The sequence below is a fragment of the Mustela lutreola genome, chromosome 15 (assembly GCF_030435805.1).
Source record: "Mustela lutreola isolate mMusLut2 chromosome 15, mMusLut2.pri, whole genome shotgun sequence".
NCBI lineage: Eukaryota > Metazoa > Chordata > Mammalia > Carnivora > Mustelidae > Mustela > Mustela lutreola.
This window is the reverse complement of record NC_081304.1, coordinates 15,725,754-15,750,327: the sequence shown is the minus strand read 5'-3', so window position 1 is coordinate 15,750,327 and position 24,574 is coordinate 15,725,754. Positions and strand designations below refer to the sequence as shown.

General features: G+C 39.0%; 1 protein-coding gene across 7 annotated transcripts in view; it reads left to right on the top strand.

The window, feature by feature from the left end:
• TLK2 (tousled like kinase 2) overlaps window positions 1–24,574 on the top strand; it is a 113,189-nt gene that overhangs the window by 44,496 nt on the left and 44,119 nt on the right. For 3 of the 7 annotated variants that reach the window (XM_059149842.1, XM_059149841.1, XM_059149839.1), the window contains exons 3-7: window positions 1,068–1,139; window positions 1,342–1,411; window positions 2,414–2,457; window positions 3,190–3,285; window positions 11,294–11,461. In XM_059149842.1, the coding sequence (XP_059005825.1) occupies window positions 1,068–1,139; window positions 1,342–1,411; window positions 2,414–2,457; window positions 3,190–3,285; window positions 11,294–11,461 (450 nt within the window). The remainder of the gene's footprint in view (window positions 1–1,067; window positions 1,140–1,341; window positions 1,412–2,413; window positions 2,458–3,189; window positions 3,286–11,293; window positions 11,462–24,574) is intronic. The other 4 variants (XM_059149846.1, XM_059149845.1, XM_059149843.1 and 1 more) reach the window with 2 other exon arrangements.

Sequence of the window (24,574 nt, the reverse complement as noted above, 5' to 3'; positions counted from 1 at the left end):
GGCCACTGCAAGAACTGGAACCTTGCTGAGATGGGAGAGGGGAGAGGGGAGGAGTGAGACTGGTCTCGGTTCCCATACCACAGACTCTGACCTTTCAGTCTGAATTTTCGTAGATTTTATTGAGTGGTGGTTTTCTTCGTTTACTGTTTCCCCTCAGGGACCATTTCCAGAGCTTTGAATGGTTGTTTTTTTTAAATAATTTTTACCAGTTTCACTGAGGAGCAGGGCCAGAGAGGGCCTTGTACTGTGAGGCTAGGAGTCAGTCTCTTGTATTTTGTTTTTTTTTTTTGAACTAGTGGTCATGTCTCCTTGAAATATGACTCAGAAAAGCATTTCCTTCATTACGGTCCCTGACCACTCTTCATAAGAAACCCTTAACATGCTTCTTAACGTATCAACTTTCAGATGATGCCTGTATGATACAGGAGGCCAAGAGAATTGATTTTCCCTGCTTATTTTCCTTAAAAAATGAGTTCCCTGCATGTGGAAGTACTCTAGAAGGGAAAATTTGTGTATGACTATAGAGTTGGTGAAGGAAAATAGTAGTCACTAAAAGAATTTTCTTTTTAAAGATTTTATTCCTTTTTTTAACTTTTTTTTTAAAGATTTTCACCTATTTACTTGACACAGAGAGAACAAATGAACGGAGGAGGGGCAAAGGGGGGAGGAAGAAGCAGACTCAGTGCTGAGCAAGGGAGCCCAACTCTGGGCTTCATCCCGAGATCATAACCAACCTGAAGACAGCCGCTTAACCAACTAAACCACCCAGGGGCCCCTTCAAGATTTAATTCTTAAATAATCTCTACAGCCCTATGGGGCTTGAACCTACAACCCTAAGATCACTGTTGCATGCTCTACACACTGAGTCAAGGGAATTTTGACTTGAGGGCACCGTAGTATAGTTGTTTGAATCTTTTCAAGTTGGCTTGGAGGTGTTACCGTTAATTCTTGATTTCTTTGATCTGACTTACACATCAGAATCAACAGGCTTCTTCCTCAGTTTTGCTGTCATCTTAAATTAGTTTCTTTTGATTCCTTTTTTTTTTTTTTTTTTTTTCCCTTTCCAGGGGCCACTCAATAGTGAGTCTTCCAACCAGAGCTTGTGCAGCGTGGGGTCCTTGAGTGATAAAGAAGTAGAGGTAAGAGGCCACATCCACTGTGAGACTTTACATATTCCCACACTTTCAGTCTGGGTTGAAAGATGGCACTGCATAACTCCAGGACACTCCGATTTAGGACTTGTCTGTGCCTTTTATCTCATTATTTTGTACATACTCTCTGATTTTCATGATGTGAAAATTTTAATAAAATGCTAATTGTGATGTATATGGTATTTAACAGACTCCTGAGAAAAAACAGAATGACCAGCGAAACCGGAAAAGAAAAGCTGAACCATATGAAACTAGCCAAGGTAGTAATAATTTCACACCAATAAAAATACTAAATTCTTATGTACTTAGAATTTTCAGACTCACAGTAAATAATTAGTTCAGATACAGGGATTCCTAACAAAGGAGATTTGTGTACCTTAAGGAATACCAGGCTGTTTATTATAGACTTGCCATTTGATACACACCTGACAAAAGTGTCAGTTCCCTGGGGACTCCTGTTTTCCCTGTCGTAAGTTAACGATCTTCTCACCACAGCTTTTTCTTCAGACTAAGTATGTGTTATACAGAAAAGAGGTTACATTGGCATTTTAACCATATCTTGCATTAGCTCAGCGATTTGTTCATAGTAGGTAACCAGAAATAGTTTTATTTACATGACTGTCCTTTCTCCCTCCTCTTCTTCTCTGGCAATTATTTAGTTGAACGTTGGCACCCAGTGGGATAAATCTCTAAATATTGATGGTTATGATGCCAAATATCCTTATATCTTAAGGAGTGAGTAAATGGTTGCTTCGTCCACCTGCCCCCTCTGAGGAATGGAAGTCACAGTCTTTTTTGCATTTTTCTTGTTTTTTATCTACAGATTATTTTTTACTCTAGGGGAAAATTCTCCCAAAGTGACATGATCACAAAGTATTTTGTGATACAGAATAAACCCTCTAGTTCTTAGGAATTTGTTTTGAATTCTTTGTTCTCTTAATTGAAGGTATGGACGTAAATTAGTTCTGTTTTGATTCACAGTTGTGGCATAGGTTTTGTTAGTATATTATAAAAGAAAGATGAGCAAATCTTAAAGGAAAGCAATCTCAGAAAAAGTCTTCTTTTCTCTGCTTATTAAGTCTTTTCTTAGATGAGGAAACTGTCTCTGTTCTTACAGTACAGGTAATTTCGCTTGTCAAAAGTAAAGCCAACACTCGAACTGATGATAACGTATGCAGTTACTGAATACATAGTGCTTTTTAGTGAATGATGGTTTACGTGTGTTATTGGAAAAACTATACTTACTTTGGTTTCATTTTCAGGGAAAGGCACTCCTAGGGGACATAAAATTAGTGATTACTTTGAGGTAAGTTAAATTTTTGGAAAAAAAACTATAGTGATTTTTAAAAAACTAAATCCTTGCATTCATTTAAGGCTTTAGAAAGCAACATTTTGCCTTTACTGTGCTCTCCTCCCCTTCCTCCCCATCTTCATCAATCTGATGTTGCCCCATCTCTCTCTGTTAAGAGGAAACTACTACTGACTTCCTAAATTTAAATTTTTTTATGATGTGTCTTGTCTGTGATGATATAAAAATTCACAAATGAGGTGATTTTTCTCTTGGCCAGACTAGGTTTCGGGTCTTACAAAGATTGAAGTGGAGTGACTTGGACTCTTCTTTTGTCCTCTTCCCTTTAGTTCAGTGGGTCACGTAGCGAGCTTACCGACCCATCATCGTTAGTGGTTCCTAAAGAAGACACTAACATCCACTGTACCGCTGCATTCCTGCTTTCGGGTATTTTGAGACAAGAAGGGAAAACATTCTTCTCCAATGTCCTTTCAAAACCATGTGTACCTTCAGCTTTCTAGCCATGGTTTCTTTTATATCTTGTACATTTCTGCAGGAGCTCCTTCTTAAAACTTACTGAAAAGATAGCAAAATTTGACTTACATGGCATTTTCTCTTTAGCATAAGATGTATTGACTTATTAAAGGGGCCGTATAATTAAGACCTGTTTGTGTGTTAATCTTTAACTCTCCTTATCTGAAGCATAGTACTGTTTTGAATTATTCATATCCATTTCTCCCTGTTGGCCAGTTTGCTGGGGGAAGCGGGCCAGGAACCAGCCCTGGCAGAAGTGTTCCACCAGTTGCACGATCCTCACCGCAACATTCCTTATCCAATCCCTTACCGGTAAGCATTCACCTGGAGAAATGTGACACCTGTTGTAGGAGATGAGAAGCCCAGGAACACTCAAGCAGTTTCTCGTCCATTAATTACCCAAGGGGAATGAGGCATTAAGAAGAAACATTCATAGTATTACCTGTGAACCACTTAGATTCAAGTCTGTATCCATAAATTTATGTTTTATAAGAGCTAACCCTGTTTCTCAGTATAAGATACCTCTAAGCTTACAGCTCAGGGTCCTGTTGAGGAAATAATTGCCAGTTCAAATATTAGGTTTTTATCCTTGCCAAGCTTACATGTTCCTATAAATGAATTCTGTTTTTCTTTTAAAAAAAAAAAAAAATGGTCAGCTCCTGACATTTGATTGATTTTTCAAGGCTTTTGAGAAGCTAATGTTACACAAATTTGAGATAGGTTTGTTTCCTTTTTTTTTTTCTTTTTTTCTTTTTTTTTAAGATTTTTTATTTTTAAATAATCTCTGTACCCAGTGTGGGGCTTGAAGTCACAACCCTGAGATCAGGAGTCGCAGGCTCTACCACCTGAGCCAGCCAGGCCCCCACCCCACCCCATTTTCCTTCCACTAAGTGAGAATCGAAAGCCCTAAAAAACATTTTAGGCAACTTAGTGGTTCTCAGCTGGGGATTATTTTGCCTCTCAGGGGACATGGGGCAGTGTTGGAGTAATTTTTGATCACATCTAGAGGGTCAGAGGAGGGAACTGTGGGCATCTAGTAAGCAGAGGCCAGAAATGCTGGTCAGCATCTTACAAGGGACACAACAGGCCCCACAACACAGTTACCTGCTTCAGATGTCACTGGTCCCAAAATGGCGACTCCCTGAGCTAGCTAGTGAATATGGGATTTTGTGTCAATTTACTTGAGAGTCTTGGGATAATTTGTTGAGACAGTACAAGATCTTTGTACTCAAGAGTATGTTCTGGCTGCTGATGCCTCAGGTGTTGCTTTGGGATCTTAGGAAAGAGGGGTCTCCCTGAAAACAGTTTTTGTGCTAGGTGTCTCTTTTTAGGAACGTTGTTTGACTCTGCTGCCTCGGCAGAGCTGAGTCATAGTGCTCTTTCCCGTAAGTGATTGGGGCTGCTGCATTAAAGTGGTGAGAATGCATTTCTTCCCTTCTTCTGTCCCAGAAAGTCATGCATTCATTAGGGTGACTGCAGTTACTAAAGCACTTAGAAAAAGGTATTCACCTCAAGAATTTGGCTATTATTTTATCATCCTTGTCATATTTAAACATGTTAGAAATATTTGATGTGTAGAACTGTTTGGTTAGGTTGAGGGTTTTTAGATAACTGACGAGGAGGCTTGTGTCTTTATTTTTCCTTGATATTTATTTATTTATACAATTAAAAAAATATTTTCAGTGATCTGTACACCCAACGTGGGGCTCAAGCTTACAACCCCAGAGATCAAGAGTTGCATTCTCCACTGGCTGAGCCAGCCAGGTGCCCCTCTTTTTCTTAACTTTTAAACCAATGGAAGTGTTTAAAATATTTCAACACAAGAAAGAAATACTACCAACTCCCCACCCCTTATGCTCCCTGCCGGTTATTAGCCCCCTCCCTGCCATTGTGGACAGGCATTATCCTGACGTCTAACAGCATAGATTTTTTTTTTCTGTTTTCGTACTTTGTATGGAAGGAATCATACAGTATGTAATCTTACGTCTGGCTTTCATTCAGCATTCTTCTGTGAGATGCATCTGTATTGTTTTATGTTGTTGTAGACCATTCACTGTCATTGGTGTGTGGTATAATTTTTAATATTTTTATTTAATAACATTTTAATTTTTAGCTATATGGTTAATCTCTTCCCCATCTTCTTCCACTAATGTTAATCCCACGAGAGCAGGGACTTGGCTTTGTTGTTTATTGCTGTTTCCATTTCTCAGTACTTACTATATAAAGGTATAATTATCTTTTTTACTATTTCCTTGACTTGACAAGAAAAGATAATAATATCTTGTTCAATTTTCAATCTCTAACACCCAAAACATTGCTTGGCACAAACGGTAGATGTTCAGAACTGTTAAAAGGAAGATCAGTGGATAAAGAATTACTTTAGCTTCTTTTTTTACCCGAAGTGGTTCTTTTGTATTTTTTGTTGAAAACAAAGAAAGACCTAAAACGTAAGTCTTTTAATGCAGGAGTTTGGTAACCTATACCCTACAGCTCACAAGCTAAGAATGACTTTTAGATTTTTAAAGAGTTGTAGAGACAAAGAAGAATATATCACAGACATGATATTTGGCCTAAAAAGCCTGAGATATTTATCTGGCCCTTCACAAGAAGACATTTCCAGGAAATCATTATAAAGTTAACTCCATGTAATTGTTACTTCGGTCAAGAAGTAGAATATTTCCAGTACCCTAGAAACCTGTTTGCTCTTCTGTGATTACAACTCTCTCCCTCTCTATCCTAGAAACAACTGCTGTTCTAATTTTTGTGATTATAATGAACCATTTCTTAAAATTTGACCTTGTACGCATCCCTAAACAAAATAGTTTCATTTTGTCATTAAGTCAGTTTGTTAATTGTAGCATTTAATCACAGTGTTTACATTTTCTGTATTCTGATTTTGGGCTGTTTGCTCTAGCAATTACTAAGAGAAGCTTATTCATATCTCTCATGGTTGTGGGAGTTGTTTGTTTCTTCCTGTATTTATGTTTTTGTTTGGTGCATTATTAAGTGACTCTCTTTATCTCTTGCAATGCTTTTCACTCTAACTGCATTATATCTGATATTCAGTATATCCAAATTATTGTATGGTATACGTATTTCCATTTTTATACTATCAGCTTTTCATTATTATGTTTTCAATATACCTGAAAAATACATCCTTGAATTTTTTGTTTATTCAGTCTAAAGTAATTTTTTAACTTTCGTATTTATTTGCATTTAATTATCATTATATTGAGTTTAAATTTACCATCTTTTAATGTGTTCCCTACTTATCCTACATATTCTCTGTACCTTTTTCTTTTATTTCTTGCTTTTATTTGGGTTGGGTGATTGGGAGGAGTGGTGGAAATCATTTTGTATCTTCATCCTCCACTAGTAGCTAGGTTCTGTTCCCTGTTTCTTTTAGAAATTGCCACATGTGTCTTCAGTTTGCCCAGGTTTGATGTTAATAGTATCTTTATCCTCCTCTCAAAGGAAGGATGAGGTCAGAACATTAACTCCATTTACTTGCTACTAACTTGGTGTTGGGTGGTGTATATTTGCATTTTGTTTTGTTTTTGTTTTAGCCTCATACAACATTATTATTTCATGCTATCAGTGTTCATTTACCTCTTTCTTTGTATTTCTTTCCTTTTTGCATCTTACACACCTTCCACATAGGGTCACTTTCCCTCTACTTGAAATACTCCTTTAGTATTCTTTTATATGTATCGGCTGGGGACTTATCTCTCTAGGTTTTTCTTTGCTTAAATAACTTTATTTTGCTTTTATTCTTGAAAGATATTTTTGCTGTGTATATTAGTTTGACATTTTTTTTTTCCTCTTAACAACTGGATGTATTATTACCATCTTCTGGCTCCCATTGTTACTATCGAAAAACAATATTCCTTTACTTCTTATTTCTATGAAAGTATCTGGGTTTCTCCCTCCAGCTGCTTTAAAAGTCCCTCTCTGGGGTGCTCTGTAGTTCACTATGATGCGTCCTTTTACTTCTATTGCTTGTGATTTGTTGGGCTGCTTTGTTGGGTCTTATACCAGTTCTGGATAATTATTAGCCATTGTCTCTTCACATATTATTTCTGCCCTGTTCTCTTTTTCTTCTTCCTATAAAATTCCAATTAATTGTGTATTAGACCATCTCACCTCATCACCATGCCTTTTAACTTCTTTTTTCTATTTTCTTTTTATTTCCATATGCTCCATTTTGTATAGTTTCTTGCCTTTCAGTTCCCAGATCTCTGTTTTGTTGTATCTTGTTTGCTGTTAACTCCACTAAATTCTTAATTTTTGTTATTTGATGTTCCCTACTGATATTTTCAAGCTTGTCTTCTCTTACTACGTTTTTGTAATCTAGTAGACTTTGTTTTATAATCTGTTTGATATTTCTGGCACTCGAAGTTTTTATGAACCTGTTTGTTGTCTCTTTTATGGATCTATTTGTTTTTCCTAGCTGTTGCTCCTTGCTTTATTTCTTCTGTGCTTCTTATTTTTTTTTTGACCGTGTGCTGCTCGTTGTTCCTGAAAAATTGTTTGTGAAATTTCTTTGAGATCTAAGACAAAGATGTGTTCCTCCAGGGAAACTTTTTATTTGCTTCTTCCAAGTGCCTAGAGATCTCACCCGTCCAGGACTCCTTTCAACTACTGAATTCATGGCGTACATTTTGTTTGTTTGATTTTGTTTGCTTGTTTCATCCACCCATTCAGTATTGATCTGGATTGTGTTAACATTTCTCAAGGGAGGTCCTGCCTCCTGCATTGCCAAGGCGACTTCCTTGTAGTTCCCTAAGGGTAGGAGGAAGTTTTTCTTCTGGTTTGTATTTTCCCTGAGAGTCTAACCCTTGGGAAGCCCTGAAAGCTTGAAGTGCAAAGGGTTTCCTTTTGAACCCTCTGCCCCCAGTGGATTTTGTTTGGCCTGTGATTATCTGCTTGGCACCATGTGCCCTGGAAACAGAAATTTAAGATGTGCAAGTACCCTTAGGGCAGATCTGACTCTGGTGCTTCATTTATGTGCCTTGTGTTCCTAATTTTCCTTAGATTTTGCCCTAGCAGATCCCTACTATTTTATAACTCTTCAGTGCTCTTAGTATCTTTTTTTCTATTTTTATGATTATTTTCTAAGGGAAGTTTAGTTCAAATATCCTAGCCTGCTGTATTTCCAGAAATACTCAAAAATCTTTCAGCCCTTGGCAAATATTTACTGAGTATTTACATAACAGAATAACTAATTTTAGTATTGCAACTTCAGAGATAACAATCTCCCAAGTAGTGCAGATACTGTTGTGATTGGGTATCAGGAGCACTTTGGATCCTGAATTTAAATAATTGCATTTGATTTGGGTAGGAGTTTTGGTCTCAAGGAGGTGGATTCTGCTTACGGACTAAAAACCTAAATTCCTTTGTTGGGATCATTTTGGTTATTTTATTTTACTTTTCTTTTTTAAAAGATCTTATTTATTTATTTGACAGATCACAAGTAGGCAAAAAAAGAGAGGGGGAAGAAATGCTCTCTGCCTAGCAGAGAGCCCAATGTGGGGCTCGATCCCAAAAGCCTGAGATCATGACCTGAGCCGAAGGCAGAGATTTAACCCACTGAGCCACCCAGGCGCCCCTTTTATTTTCTAAAATGAAAATGTTAAGTGGTTTTTCCTGATGAAGGGATACATGCTGACTATGAATGAAAGTCCAACTCAAAAGTGTTAAAATAGAAAGTCTCCTCCAGAAAAACTATTACTAAGGAGTTTAGTGGGCATAGCATATCCATGTAAATATAATAGATTTCTTCATTTCTTTGTTTATTTAGCAATATCGCGTAAACATTTTTGTGTCCTATTAACAGTGCTGTAATGAATGTTCTTAAAGATTTTTTTTTATTTATTTACTTATTTGACAGAGATCACAAATAGGCAGAGAGGCAGGCAGAGAGAGGGAGTGGGAAGCAGGCTCCCTGCCGAGCAGAGAGCCCGATGTGGGACTCGATCCCAGGACCCTGAGATCATGACCTGAGCCAAAGGCATAGACCCAACCCACTGAGCCACCCAGGTGCCCCTTGTAATGAATGTTCTTCTATATATATCAGTGCTTAGACATTTCTTTTCCTTTGGATGAATTTCCAAACTATAATTCCCTAGTCAGAGTATAGGCTTACTTTAAAACATCATCGTGTAATTGCTAGTGGATTATCAGCAGTTGGTAGGTCCCAGTTTCTGCATACCCTCCTCTAGTATTAAAGTTTAACATTGTAGTCTTTGTCATTGAGACTACTGCCTTGTTTTACCTTTCATTTCTTCATTAGTGTTCTTGAACATCTTTTCTTAAGTTAGTGGCCTTTGGATTTCTCTTAATAATTATTATAGGCTCTTTGCCATTTATTTATTGGATTATTTGTTTTTTTCTTCCTAATGAGTAGGAACACATTATTTTTTAAGATTGTTAACTCATTGTTATTTATATGGTAAACATTTTTGCCTGTTTGTAATATTATCTCTTAATATTATGTTGACTTTTGCCATTTGGGTAAAAAAAATTGGAGTCAAATTTATCAGTGTTTTTCCTTTATGTCTTACTGGTTTTGTGTTATTCTAAGATGTTCCTATATGGTTTGTATTTTTAATGTCATGTTTAAAAAGTCCTTCACCATTAGAATGTCATAAAAGTATTCGTTTATATTTTCTTGTAATTTCTATGTATAAGGACACAATCTACTTTTCCCTTTCTTCTGATACTTAAATATCCTACCATCTTGTTAATAAGTTCCCACTAATCTGAAATACACTTTAATTGCAAATGGTATTTCCGTGTTGGAGGGGTCTGTTTCTGTGCCACTGATTAATTGGTCTGCTCATGTACTGGTATTATACCAATATAGTTGTTGTTTTGTAGTATGTTTTAATAACTGTAGTCAAGTTTCCCTGCTGTTCTTTATCCAAATTTATGTGGCTAATCTTGATTATTTCACCAAGTGAACCTCAGAATTAATGTGTGAAATTCCACAGAAACAATCTCCCAAAAGAAAGTAAGAGTTAACCTCTCTGTTCACTGTACCACCATTACACTCTCTCTTGCAGAAAAAAAGAAAAACAAAAGTAAACAAAAAGCCTTAAGCATTGGTTTTTAGAAAAATTTGACATCTGTAAAATTTGAATGCAGGAGCATAGTGTCACTGTGTAGGTCATGTTTTATGTCTGTCAGGGAAGCTATGGTTTTCCTTTATATGTAACCACCATATTTCTTAAATTTATTTCTAAACTTATTTCTTTTTTATAGATTTTTTAATAATTTGAACCTGTTTTTTCTTCCATTACGTACTCTGATAATAAGAAATTGTTTGTATATGGGGTAGCTATTGATTTTTGTATGTTTGTTTTATATTCAGTCATCTTGCCAAACTCTTATTTATTGATTTTCAGTTGATTTGCTTAGTTTCCTTTGTGAATAGTTATATCATCCAAAAATGACACTTTTCAATTTTTAATATTTTTCAGTATTTATTCCTCATTCCCCCCCCCCTTGTCACATTGGCTAGCACTTCTATAATAATGTTGAGATGATTGTGGTATTAATCCCCTAGTTTTCCTAACTTTGAATGTGTCTCTGGTATGGCACCATTAATTTATGTTGATTTCTGAAAAAATACTCTTATTGTATTAAAGATGGATACTTCTGTGGTTCTTGTTTTTGTTTTTGTTTTTTAAGAGTTGCACGGTAGTGTGCAAATCTTTTTTGGCATCTAAAGGGAAGAATCTTGATTCCCCTTCCCCCAACATTAATGTAATGAATTATATCAGTAGATTTGCTTATAATGAACCATTTTTGCATTTCTGGAATAAACCATACATAATTGTGTTATATTATTCTTTTAGTGTTCAGTGGAACTTGTTTTGCTTTTTTTTTTTTTTTTTTTTTTCATCTAAGTATAGTATGGTGAGGATAGAATTGAGAGTGAAATAAAAGCAGCCTGTAAGTTAGGGGACAAATGTCTTAATCTTCATTTACCTGCAGGATAGAAATAACATTTCTTTTGTAGGTTTGAGGCTATTTTGAAGTTGATTTGTTGAACTCTACAAAGTAAACTGCAAATGCAATTACACAAATATAGAAAAATTAAAATCAATTTTGCAGAATTCGAGTAAAATATTAATTCAGAGTTAGGTAGGTTATAATCCAATGATGCTGTCATTATGTTCTCCACATTTGTTTTCAGAAAAGGTGTTTTTCAAAAATACTCTTGTTTTCCATAACTGTGTTTTTATTTATTGTCTGTTTTGGCAGTTTCAGGTTTTCTTTTTCATGTAATTTGGGTGTTTTCTTTAATGTTTTCCAGCGGCGAGTAGAGCAGCCTCTCTACGGCTTAGATGGCAGTGCTGCGAAGGAAGTGTCGGAAGAGCAGTCCGCTCTGCCCACCCTGATGTCAGTGATGCTGGCAAAGCCTCGGCTTGACACGGAGCAGCTGGCACAGAGGGGAGCTGGCCTCTGCTTCACTTTCGTTTCAGTGAGTACCGGGGCTGCCTTGATGGCCCTGGATCCTTGTTGCCCTGGAGCTCTTCGGTGAAGTTTGAATAATTATTTTCTGACTGTGTGACTTCTAAAGGTAGTGTGATTGTACTCAGTCTCCCTTGGTACAAGGGACTAGGAGAGACTGCTTTCTTCAAGTTTGAGCACCTCGGGGGTACCTGGGTGGCTCAGTCAGTTGGGCATCTGACTCTCGGCTTTGGCTCAGGTCATGATCTCAGGGTGGTGAGATCGAGCCCCATGTTGGGCTTCGCACTCAGCACTGAGTCTGCTTGTCTCTCTTTCTCCCCTGCTTATGGGCTCCCACTCTCTCAGACAAATAAATAACAGTCTTTTTTTTTCTTTTTAAAGAAGCAAATAAGCCTTAAAAAAAGAAAGAAAGAAAGAAAAAAAGCCTGAGCACATTAAGGGAAAGAAAATATGGTTTTAGGTTGACAGGGAAGTAAAAAAGGTACCTATCAAATTCCATTATAGTCAAAGTATGTGTTTAATTACCAAAAAAAAATCTCTGGGGCACCTGGTGGCTCAGTTGGTTGGGCGACTGCCTTTGACTCAGGTCGTGATCCTGGAGTCCTGGGATCAAGTCCTGCAAGGGGCTCCCAGCTCTGCGGGAAGTCTGCTTCTTCCTCTGACCTCTCCTTCTTTTTTTTTTTTTTTTTTTTTTTTTTTAAAGATTTTATTTATTTATTTGACAGAGAGAGAGAGCAAGCACAGGCAGACAGAGTGGCAGGCAGAGTCAGAGGGAGAAGCAGGCTCCCTGCCAAGCAAGGAGCCCGATGCGGGACTCGATCCCAAGACGCTGGGATCATGACCTGAGCCGAAGGCAGCTGCTCAACCAACTGAGCCACCCAGGCGTCCCTGACCTCTCCTTCTCATGCTCTCTCTCTCTCTGTCTCTCGCTTTCTCTCAAATAAGTAAATAAAGTCTTGGGGAAAAAAATCTCCGAACTCTAGGCATCAGTTATTTGAAGCAGTCTTAAGGTCGGTAAAATCTGAGCACGGAAGCAGGCATTCTGTAGCGTTTTCGCCAGTCCCTTCCCCTCTGTGGTATTTGGGTGACCCTTTTGCTTGCCTCCCCTCGCCTCTTCACCGTTAATTTCTCCAGGAATATTTGCTTACCCGTTGGTTTGCTTTCATCTTGCTCCTTTCTCTCTTCTTGAAGAACCAAGAATTTCAGTATTATGAAAATTTGACCCCATCAGTATTTACCAAATTATAATGCAGTTTGACTCAAAAGCTGTAAATTTTATTTATTTATTTATTTATTTATTTATTTGCTTCTGTGTTGACCATGGATGGTATAAAGCAAAAGAAAGCCTCATTGCCCTATTCTTCCATTTTTAGGGGCCTCTTTCAGAGCTGACATCAGCACTGATCCAAACATCTTTCTCTTCTGCTGGTTCATTTTCTCCTCTTATAACCTAAATTTCCTCTTTATTTGCTTTTGTGGATTCTGAGTCATTAATCCACACACAGTTGTATATTCAAAAAGGCCATGAGAACGGTGGATGCCTTAAGGAAAGGAAATAAAAATTACGAAATAATTAGAGAGGGAATCATGTACTATTTGGAATACTTTCTTACAGTTATTACTTTTCCTCAAGAAAGAAATACTACAACTTTTAAACTTAAAGAATTTTTAATTTAATTTTCTTTATTATTATTATTATTATTTTTTAAGATTTTATTTATTTATTTGACAGAGATCAGAAGTAGGCAGAGAGAGAGAGGAGGAAGCAGGCTCCCCGCGGAGCAGACAGCCCGATGCGGGGCTCCATCCCAGGACCCGGGGATCATGACCCGAGCCGAAGGCAGAGGCTCTAACCCACTGAGCCACCCAGGCGCCCCTATTATTATTATTTTTTAAAGATTTTATTTTTCTGTCTGAGAGAGAGAGGGAGAGCAAGAAACAGAGCAGGGCCAGGCAGAGGGAGAAGTAGGCTCTCTGCTGAGCAGGGAGCCCAATGTGGAGCTTTATCCCAGGACCCTGAGTTCATGACCTGAGCTAAAGGCAGACGTTTAACCGAATGAGCCACCCAGGTGTCCCCAGAATTTTTTAATTCTCAAAAGAACACAGAGACTTCTTGTGTGAAGGCGGTATAATTTTATCTGTGGTTGGCAAAAGAAACAACATAAAATGGGAAAACTGACCATTATAATCCTATGCGTGGGCCTGACAGCATTATGCTGTAGTTTGTATGAGAATGTCATGGTTCTCTGTAGTATTGTTCTAGAGAATACGCCTGTCTGTGTGTGTGTTATATATAAATTACATTGTGTGTTTACTATTCACTATTAAATCTCCCTTTTAGATCTAACTTGCTCTGGAGGGGAGTTCCCTTTGTTCACTGCACAAATACGTACTGAATGCCCACTGTGTGACAGGCATATAGTTAAGTACACAGAAGGGGCGCCTGGGTGGCTCAGTCAGTTAAGTGTCTGCCTTCGGCTCAGGTCATGATCTTGGGATCCTGGGATTAAACCTCACGTGGGGTTCCCTGCCCAGCGAGGAGTCTGGTTCTGCTTCTGCCCTTTCCCACCACTTTTGTTCTCTCTCTTCCTCTCTCTCCAATAAATAAATAGCAAAAAAAAAAAAAAGTGCACATATTGATCAGCAAAACTCAGTCCTCTGATGTGAGCGAGCCTTCCATAAAAGGTACGGACGGGCATGCAGGCTCGGGATGGGTGCGCACAGATAACCACCTGCTCTGTCCTACCAGCTAGTACACTCAGACTGTCGGAGGAGGTGCAGATGCTCCACCCAGATTGTTCTCGTGGAGAAGAGAGATGGCAGAAAAGAGTAAGAAAATGATGGTGTCTAAAGAAGGAACAGGGAAGTGTATGAAAAGCAAAGACCTAAATGATTTGGTACCATTCCGAATCTCTCTGCTTCTCTGTAGTTCCAACCAGAATATAAGCTTAGTAATACAGAGAAAGAAGAAAGCAAAAGAGTTAACATTAATGTGTAAGAAATGCTTTGAATCAATAAAGATAAGCAGTTTCCAAATAAATAGGCAAAAGCTATGAGCGGACGGTTTCACAGAGGGGGAAAAAGACAGATGACTAATAACATGAAAAATGCTTAACTTCAACCATGAAGAAATGCAAAATATAACAAGGTAATTCTTTTGACCTGTCAGAGTGTCAGGTGTGGATAAGTTTGACAGTTCTCACTGTAGGGTATAGTTTAGCCATACATGGAAGTTTTACACTGACTCTGAGTTGGCAGTCACTTCAGACAAGTTGGTAATGTATCTGAGTGTTAAATTTACGTATCCTGAGGCCCAGAAACTGCATTCCCATAAAAATTTACAAAGATGTTTATTGTATTGTTTATAATTGCAAAAATTGGAAGCATTTTCCCTTTACCAGTGTTTCAGAGAAGCTTGGAACAAGGGTGTCTGTGACCTCCGCTAACCCGGGAGATCATTCTCAGAACTTAACTGTCCCGTGTGATTCAAAAGCCACAGTTGATGACTCCCTTCTCCAAGCACGTGCCTTTCTCTTGGCTTCCATTCTTTTGGTTCTTCCTCATTTCCCAGACCACTAAATAGTGGAGGGCCCCAGGGCTCAGCCTTCCGACTTTCATCTGCCTTTATTCTCTGTGTAATCTCACTTAGTTCCTTCGCTTTAGTTATCACTCCTATGCAGAACATCTCCCAAGTTTGTATCTCCAGCCCAGAGCCCTGCCCTGAATTCCAAACCTATGTAGTCAGTTGCCATTCGTCTCCTCTTCGTGTCTTTTTTTTCCCCCTAAGATTTTAGTTATTCATGTGGCAGAGAGAGCGGGCGCAAAAGCAAGGGCCTCAGCAGTCCAAGGGAGAGGGAAAGAGAGAGGCGGGCTCCCCGCTGGACAGAGAGCCCAACGTGGGGCTGGATCCCAGGGCCCTGTGATCATGACCTGAGCTGAAGGCAGCCGCTTAACTGATGACCCACCCAGCTGCCCTTCTTTATGTCTAATAAGCATATCAAATCTAATATGTCCAAAACTGAGTTCTTCATTTTGTCTCCCAGCTCCAAACCATTTCTTCCATATCCTACCACATCTCAGTGACTGTCAACTCTCCTTCTAGCTGTTTAAAAACTGTGGAGTCATTCTTGTCTCTTCTCTTTATTTTTTATCCCAATTACAAATCCATCAGCAAATCTTACTGTTAAGAATATGTTCAGAATCCTACCGCTTCTACCCCCTTCTCTACTACTTGAACTAAACCGTGTTCTCCCACTGAAATTATGGTACTAGCCTCCCAGCTGGATTCTTTTCTCCAACCTTAGTTTCCTTTTAATCTGTTCTCAGCAGATGAGAGTGATGCAGTCATGCCTGCTCAAAAGTGCTGAAAATGGCACATTAAAGCCTCGCGTGGGCTGTTCTCCCTGCTGTGCCGTCTCTTACCGCCCTCTCCCTTCCCTGCTGGATTCCATCTACACTGGCTGACTTGCCTCCTCAGATGCTACCTGGCATGTTCTCACCCCAGGGCCTTTGCACTTGGTGTTGTCTGTGCCTTAACATTCTTCTCCCACATAGTAAGTAACCATCTCCTGTGCCCTCAGGTCTCTAGTCTCTGCTTCAGTTTATCCTGTTAGAGAGGCGTACCCTAACTACACTGTAGGAAAGAGCAACTCCTCCCTGCCCACCCTGCATAGTGTCTAGGTTCTGTGTCCTACCTTTTCTCCTTAGTCTTCTCTCCAGCTGACCTGCTATAATTTACTTTTTCGTCTGACTCCTCTCCTCCTGCTGAAATGGAAACTCCATCAGATCAAGGACTTGGCTTTGTTCACTTTTGTATCTCCAGTGCCAGAACAGGATCTATTCTGACAGACACTGGAGGCAGTTCTGTTGCATGAATTGATAAAGGCATCCTTCATATAGGTCTAGTGGAATGCTACACGGTTGACAGAAGACATGAGATAGATCTATATAGTTGGTTTTTTTTTTTTTTTTTTAAAGGATTGTTTATTTATTTATTTATTTGACAGAGATCACAAGTAGGCAAAGAGAGAGGAGAGAGGAGGAAGCAAGTTCCTCACTGAGCAGAGAGCCCGATGCGGGCTTGATCCCAGGACCCTAGGATCATGACTTGAGCCAAAGGCAGAGGCTTTAACCCACTGAGCCACCCAGGCACCCCAGATCTATATAGTTTTTGTTTTTTTTAAGATTCTATTTATTTAAGAGAGAGTGTGTTCCCACAAGGTGGGGGTGGGGAGGGTGGGAGGGTAAGAGATTGATGGAGAAGCAGACTCCCCACTGAGTAGGAAGCCTGATATAGGGCTCAGTCCCAGAACCTGGAGACCATGACCTAAGTGGAGGCAGGTGCTTAACCAACTGAGTTACCCAGGTGCCTCTAGGTATATATAGCTGACCCTTGAACGGCATAGGGGTTGGGGCACCAACACCCCCCCATGCAGTCAAAAATCATGCGTTATAATTTTTGACTCCCTAAAACAACTGCTAATAGCCCGCTGTTGACCAGAAACCTTATTGATAACATAAACAGCTGGTTAGCACTTAATTTGTATGTTATTTGTTTTGTATATGGTATTCTTAAGGTAAGCTAGAGAAAAAAATGTTACTAAGAAAATCATAGGGGAGGGGCGCCTGGGTGGCTCAGTGGGTTAAAGCCTCTGCCTTCAGCTCAGGTCATGATCTCAGTGTCCTGGGATCGAGCCCCGCATCAGGCTCTCTGCTCAGCAGAGAGCCTGCTTCTCTCTCTCTGCCTGCCTGCCTCTCTGCCTACTTGTGATCTGTCTGTCAGATAAATAAATAAAATCTTTAAAAAAGAAAAAAGAAAGTCATAGGGGAGGTCACTTGGGTTGCTGAGCCGGTTAAGCGTCTTCCTTTGGCTCAGGTCATGATCCCAGGGTTCTAGGATTGAGTCCACTATCAGGATCCCTGCTCATCAGGGAGTCTGCTTCTCCCTCTCCCTCTCCCTCTGCCCCTTCCCCCAACTTGTGATCTCTCTCTCTCTTTATTTTTATTTTATAAAAATAAAATCTTAAAAAAAAAAAAAAAAGAAATGGGAGAGGGTTGCCTGGGTGGCTCAGTCAGTTAAGTGTCTGACTTCAGCTCAGGTCATGATCCCGGGGTCTTGGGAGTGAGCTCATCTTCAGGCTCTTCACTTAGCCGGGAATCTGCTCCTCCTCATCTCTCACTCTGCCCCTCCCACAATCCTACTCTGTCTCTCTCAAATAAGTAAAATCTTTAAAAGAAATAAAAAAAAGAAAGAAAGAAGAAAATCATAGGAGAAAATACATATACAGCCCTGTACTTACAAAAATTCCACATATCAGTGGGCCCGTGCAGTTCAAACCCCTGTTACTCCAGGGTCAGCTGTAATATGCTAACAGTGAAAGATGTCTCAGTAGGTATTTGTAAATAAAAATAGCACATGGCAGAATATCAAGAATCTTGAGCAGGCTCCATGCCCCTAACCAACTGAGCCACCCTAGGGCCCCATTTCTGTCTCTTTTAATATATAGGAAATTCTATGTCTTTTTCTTACTGACGTATAATTAACATACAGGAAGTTTGATTTTTTTTTAATTACAAGTTAATTTTCTGAATGATAAAAATAGTACACAAACATGGCCCACAAAAAGTCAATCGATGAGAAGCGTGAAAGGCTTTTCCTTTGCACCCATCAGAGATGTAACCACTGTCCACAGTTTCAGATTTTCTACTGATTTACCATTTTAACTTCAACTTCAAATGATATACCTCTTCCTTAATTAACTTTAAACAAGATCTCTCTGCTCCCCATTATAGGAGATGAGTTTAACATACTCAGATATCACCCAGCTGCTTTCTCATCTTTCAGGTTTTTTTAGTTATTGTCATGTTACATGTGTGTGATACTGGGTTTTTTTATTTTAAGTATATATTCTAACTAATTTTCTGTTTTATAAATTATTCTAGAACTTGGAAACATGTAAAGTGCATTTATAATATTATGGTGGTTTTATTATTAGTCAAAGCATCGGATTCACCAAAAAACCATCCTCATTGTTGATTAGTTTTGAGCCATTGAGACAGTTCCAGTTGTCAGGGTCTTCTGGATCTTCTTCTTCTTCTTCTTCTTCTTTTTTTTTTAATGTCAGGTTTATTCTTTCTCAGTTCTACTCTCAATCTATAAGCCTATGCTTACTTCATTATCACAGTGTTAATTATCGTAGCTTTGTAGTAAAGTTTTGAAATCACGAAGTGTGATTCCTTCAACTTTGTTCTTCAGGATTGTTTTGGCTGTGGGATACCTTGATTTCCATAAGAATTTTAGAATCCGGGCACCTGGACTCAGTGGGTTAAGCCTCTGCCTTTGGCTCAGGTCATGATCTCAGGATCCTGGGATCGAGCCCCACATGGGTCTCTCAGTCCAGTGGGGAGCCTGCTTTCCCTTCTCTCTGCGCCTGCCTCTCTGCCTACTTGTGATCTCTCTGTCAGATTTAAAAAAAAAAAAAGTTTAAGAAAAAAAAAGAATTTTAGGATCAGCTTTCCACTTTCTACAAACAAATCACCTAGGACTTACAGCAGTTATGCTCAATCTCTTGATCAATTTGGGGAGTATTGCCCTCTTAAGTCTTTCATTCCATGGACATGAGATAACTGTCTACTTCTTTAGGTTCCTTTATTTTCTTTTAATAATGTTTGTACTTTTCAGTGTATAGATCTTGCCCTTTTGTTAAAATTATTTCTGAGTATTTATTCTTTTGATACTCTTGCAAATGGAATTTTCTTAATTTTATTTTCAGATTGCCCATTGCTGGAGAATACAGTTAATTTTTATGTATTGGCCTTTTAAAAATTTTTATTTATTTATTTGACAGACAGAGATTACAAGTAGGCAGAGAGGCAGTCAGAGAGGAGGAAGCAGGCTCCCTGCTCAGCAGAGAGCCCGATGCGGGGCTCGATCCCAGGACCCTGGGATCATGACCAGAGCCGAAGTAAGAGGCTTTAACCCACTGAGCCACCCAGGCGCCCTGTATTGGCCTTTTAAAAAAGATTTTGTTTATTCGTTGGATAGAGTGACCACTAGAGAAGGAACACAAGCAGGAGGAGTGGGAGAGGGAAAGCAGGCTTCCGGTTGAGCAGGGAGCCCGATGGGGGACTCCATCCCAGGATCCTGGGATCATGGCCTGAGCTGAAGACAGGTGTTTAGCCACCTTAGCCACCCATGTGCTCCTATGTATTGATGTTACATCCTGCATTCTTGCTGAGTTTGTGTTTTAGTTTTAATAATCTTTTTTAAGGATTTTTATTTATTTATTTGACAGAGATCACAAGTAGGCAGAGAGGCAGACAGAGAGTGAGGAGGAAGCATGCTCCCTGCTAAGCAGAGAGCCTGATGCTGGACTCAATCACAGGACCCTGGGATCATGACCTGAGCCAAAGGCAGAGGCTTTAACCCACTGAGCCACCCAGGCGTCCCAGTTTTAATAATTTTTATATAGGATTTTCTGTATACAGTATCATGTCATTTGCGAGTATAGTTTTACTTCTTCTTTTACAATCTAAATGACTTTTATTTTCTTGATTAATTGCCCTCTAATACAATGTTGAATAGAAGTGGTTCAAGTGGACATCCTGTCTTGTCTTGTTCTTGATCATAGGAGGAAAGCATGTGATCTTTGACACTGTTATGTTAGCTGTATGTTTTTTTCAGAGATGCCTTTTTTGTGGTTGAAAAGGTTCCCTTCTATTCTGAGTTTATTGAGTGTCTTTATCATGAAAGAGTGCTGGATTGGGGAAATACAAATCAAAACCACAATGGGATACCACCTCACACCAGTCAGAACAGCTAAAATTAACAAGTCAGGAAATGACAGATGTTGGCAAGGATGCAGAGAAAGGGGAACCCTCCTACACTGTTGGTGGGAATGCAAGCTGGTGCAGTCACTCTGGAAAACAGTATGGGGAGGTTCCTCAAAGAGTTGAAAATAGAGCTGCCCTACAACCCAGCAGTTGTATTACTAGGGATTTACCCCAAAGACACAAATGTAGTGATCTGAAGGGGCACCTGTACCCCAATGTTTATAGCAGCAATGTCCACAGTAGCCAAACTATGGAAAGAGCCCAGATGTCCATCAATAGATGAATGGATAAAGATGTGACGTACGTGTGTGTGTGTGTGTGTGTGTGTGTGTGTGTGTAGATGTGGGGTTGTAAGTGTGTATGTACATACAAACAATGGAATATTACTCAGCCATCAAAAGAGAAATCTTGCCATTTGCAAGGACATGGTTGGAACTAGAGGGTGTTACGCTGAGCAGAATAAGTCAGAGAAAGACAATTACATGATTTCACTCATGTGGAATTTAAGAAACAAAACCGGGAAGCACAGGGGAAGGGAGGGGGAAAATAAAACAAGATGAAAAAACAAAAATAAAAAAATGAAATCACAGAGGAAGACAAACCATAAGAAAATCTAATCATAGGAATCAAAGTGAGGGTGGCTGGAGGGGAAGGGCGGGTAAGGGCAATGGGGTAACTGGGAGATGGACCTTAAAGAGGGCACATGGTGTCCTGAGCCCATAAGACTGATAAATCACTGAACTCTGCCTCTGAAACTAATAATATACTGTATGTTAATGGAATTAAATTTAAAAAATGGAAGAGTGCTGGATGCATTTTCTGTATCTGTTGAGATGATCATATGGTTATCTTTTTGTTCTTGAAGTCTGTCCACTATTTTTTTCTCCATTAATGCTGCTTGTCCTATAGTAGGCTTTTTGACTCTTAAAATGTGCCTTTTATCTCAGAGAAACTTTTATTTAATTCCTTTTATTTTATTCCTTGATTACTTTTTTCTCTTTGTTCTTTTCCTCTGGAAAGTCTGATAGACTGTTTTGGAGCCTCTGTGTTCATGTTTCTTAACTTTTCTTTCCTGTTTTGTTTGACTTTTTGTTTCATCTTCTGGGAGATTTTCTTGACATTGTCTTCCAGATGACTGATTCTGTTTTCAGCTAGTTCATTTTATTATTTAGCTAATCTGTTCAGTTTTCAATTTTTGATAATCTTATTTTGTTAAGTTTATTTTTCATGTTCTTTGCCATTTTTTCATTTTTATAGCTGTAGCATCCCTTGGCCCTCTTTGAGCGTACTTTTTATTTAAGAATTTTTTTTTTAATTACCTATTTTCTCTTGGATCTTTGTCTTTTCACGTTGGATTTTCCCTTTTGTGCTGTCGGTTTCTTGAAAATGTGTGTTTGGCTTTAGTTGAATGAATTAGGGTGGTTAATAGAGGTCGTTGGCATGGATTTTCCTGTGCAAGTAGGATTGTGCTGCTTCCCAAATGGTGGGCGGGCTGACTGTGAGCTCTGAGTGTCTGGTAAACTGGGCAGAAAGACCAGCTCCTGTACAAGCATCAAGATAAGGAATGGGTAAACTCTTACTCTTTGAAGTACATTCCATTTCTTTCTCCATTAATTCATTTGTAGAAGGCAGGGGTACTGTACTTTCTTTGCTTTTCCCCTCAAGCCACAATATTCACAACAGGAGTCATCCCTCTCCTGGACCCACTTATTTTTCATTTTTAAATATTTACTTTTTTTTTTTTTTCCAGTCTTGTTTAAGACATCTGTTTTTGTGCTTTGTCCTGGAGTCAGAAGTGGTAGTATCCAGGCCTTTCACTATGCAAGGAGGGCATCAAAGGGGACCTTTAGTGGACCTTATACATTTTAAATTTTGCGGTAATTGTCACATGGGTACTCCTGGTTTTTGCAAATGTCTCAGTGTAAAGCTTTTCAGAGCACCCTTGAAAAAACCCAGCCTGTTTCACTGGTGATGTTTTGAGCTATGAATTTCTTTATTTCACTTTTTCTGTCAGTTTGAACCCAGTAACTTCCGAATGTTTCTTAATATTTAAAATGTTTAAATATTTATGATCCATGACTCTCTCTTGTTTCTTAGAGCTATTATGATTTCATCTTTAAAATATCTTTGCATATCAGGGGCGTCTAAGTGGCCCAGTCGATTAAGCATCTCGCTCTTGGTTTCAGTCAGGTCATGATCCTCGGGGTTGTGAGATCCAGCACCACATCGGGCTTTATGCTGGGCTTGGGGCCTGCCTAAGATTCTCTATATGTCCCTCCAAATTCCCCCATCCCTTTCTCCCTCTGTATTTAAAAAAAAAAAAAAAAAATCTTTGCCCATCAGTAGTTCTTTGGGAGATCCAATTTACCATCATGAATTTGAAGCCATCGTAGTTACGTAATAGGAGTAAAGAATACAGACATCTGGGGAGAATGTTTTGCGAGGTAGGGATTGGGCTAAATTTACAGCAACAAGTGGCCTGTTTAGCAAGGCCAGCAACTTCTGTTCTGATTTGGCAGATTGGAAGTTGTCTTTGTTTTCCAGTTTTGCATTTCTAGAGTTTAACCAGGAGCAGGCACAGAGGCACACAGTTAATACTGAATGAGTGTCTCCTGTGGACTTGTCACAATAGTAGGCCCTTATATTACTGTAGTTCTTTTACCGTTTGAAGGCATTATTTTCATTTTTATTTATCATTGGGCTATTTGTACGTGTTTTTACAGAAAGCTTTCAATTGGAAACACCCCAGTGAATTATATTCTAGCACCCCGTTTGCTGGAAGAAAACTTAGAAATGAGCACTTGTAAAAAGGCATTTTAGCAAAGCTTGTGTACCAAAACCTACAAGTTGTAGAAGAGCCTTTTAGTCAGTCACATGATTTTTAAAATTTTTTTTATTTTTATTTTTTTTAAGGGGATGGGGAGAGGATGAGGTGGGGCTCAGTGTCTGGACCTTGAGACACTGATGTGAGCTGAAATCAAGAGTTGGCTGCTTAACCCCAGGTGTCCCAGTCATGTGCTTATTGGCTTTTATTATAATTACAGTTCTAACAATCATATTTATTTAGAAATACACTTTAAAAGGAGAGGATTATAATAGCAATCTAATGATTACTGAAGGAGATGATGCTCCTGTAGTTCAGTATAACACTTGAGGTTCATAATGATGACCCTTATTAACTAGTAAGTAAAAAAAAAAAAGATTTGCTGCATCATAGAGTAAAGGTTTTCAGTTATTTGGACTTAGCTGCACCTGGCTCTCATCACAGCTCTAGCATGTACGGGCTCTGGATACTGTTCAGCCTCTCTGAGACTGGTTTCTCGGTTTTGACATCTTTGATCCCCACATCAGTCTTCTCCCTTCCCCTTGTGTTCCTGTATATATTCTGTCCCAGGAATGATCTGACTGTCTACTCTCCTTGACTCCTTATTTCCTTCGGATCGTAACTCTGAAACTACTTCCCCCAGGAATTCATCCCTGACTCTGGATTAGATTATGTGTCCCGTTGTATACTCTTACAGCACTTATCCCAGTTGGGATTTTGTGTTTATTGTATGATTATTTCTTTCAACAAATTTTTACTGAGTGCTTAATAAATCCCTGGGATTGTGAGCTTTATTAAGCCAGGATGATGACTGGGCATGTGGGTTTTGTCTGTTTTACTTGGTCCTTGTATCCCTAATACCTAACATAGTGCTTAGACACAGGGAGTGAGCAGTTGCTGAATGAATAAATACAAATGGAGATAATACTGCCTACCCTCTTAACAAGGCTGTTGTGAGCCTTCAAAATGATTGTGTGTATGACATGCCTATTAGCTTGCTTGTGGCCTGCTTGGGACAGTATCCCTGATTGTTAATGAGAGCCAGTCAGTCTGCTGTGGCCCTTGAGAATGGTTCTTGGGCATAGAGGTAGCCCTTAATTCATGCTCTCCCATTTACTAGCTCTGTGACCCTGCAGAGGTGCTTAATGTCTCTGATTTGCATTTTCTTTATCTATAAATGGAAATAATAATAGCTACCATATAGGGTTTTGTAAGGATTGGCCTGTGACCATCACAGTGAAACAGCAGACAGTACTTACTCAGTAGGTAGTCCTATGTTAATGAATAAGAGAAATAGTTTAAGGAATATATAGACAGTATCAGAAAATTCACATGTGTGGAAACAATACATTCTCCGAGAGATGGTAGCAGTCATGTATTGCCATTAGCCCATAATCCTCAGAATATCCAATATTTCCCAATTATGTCTGTGATGGGTTGTATCGTGTTATGTTCAGTTTTGTTTTT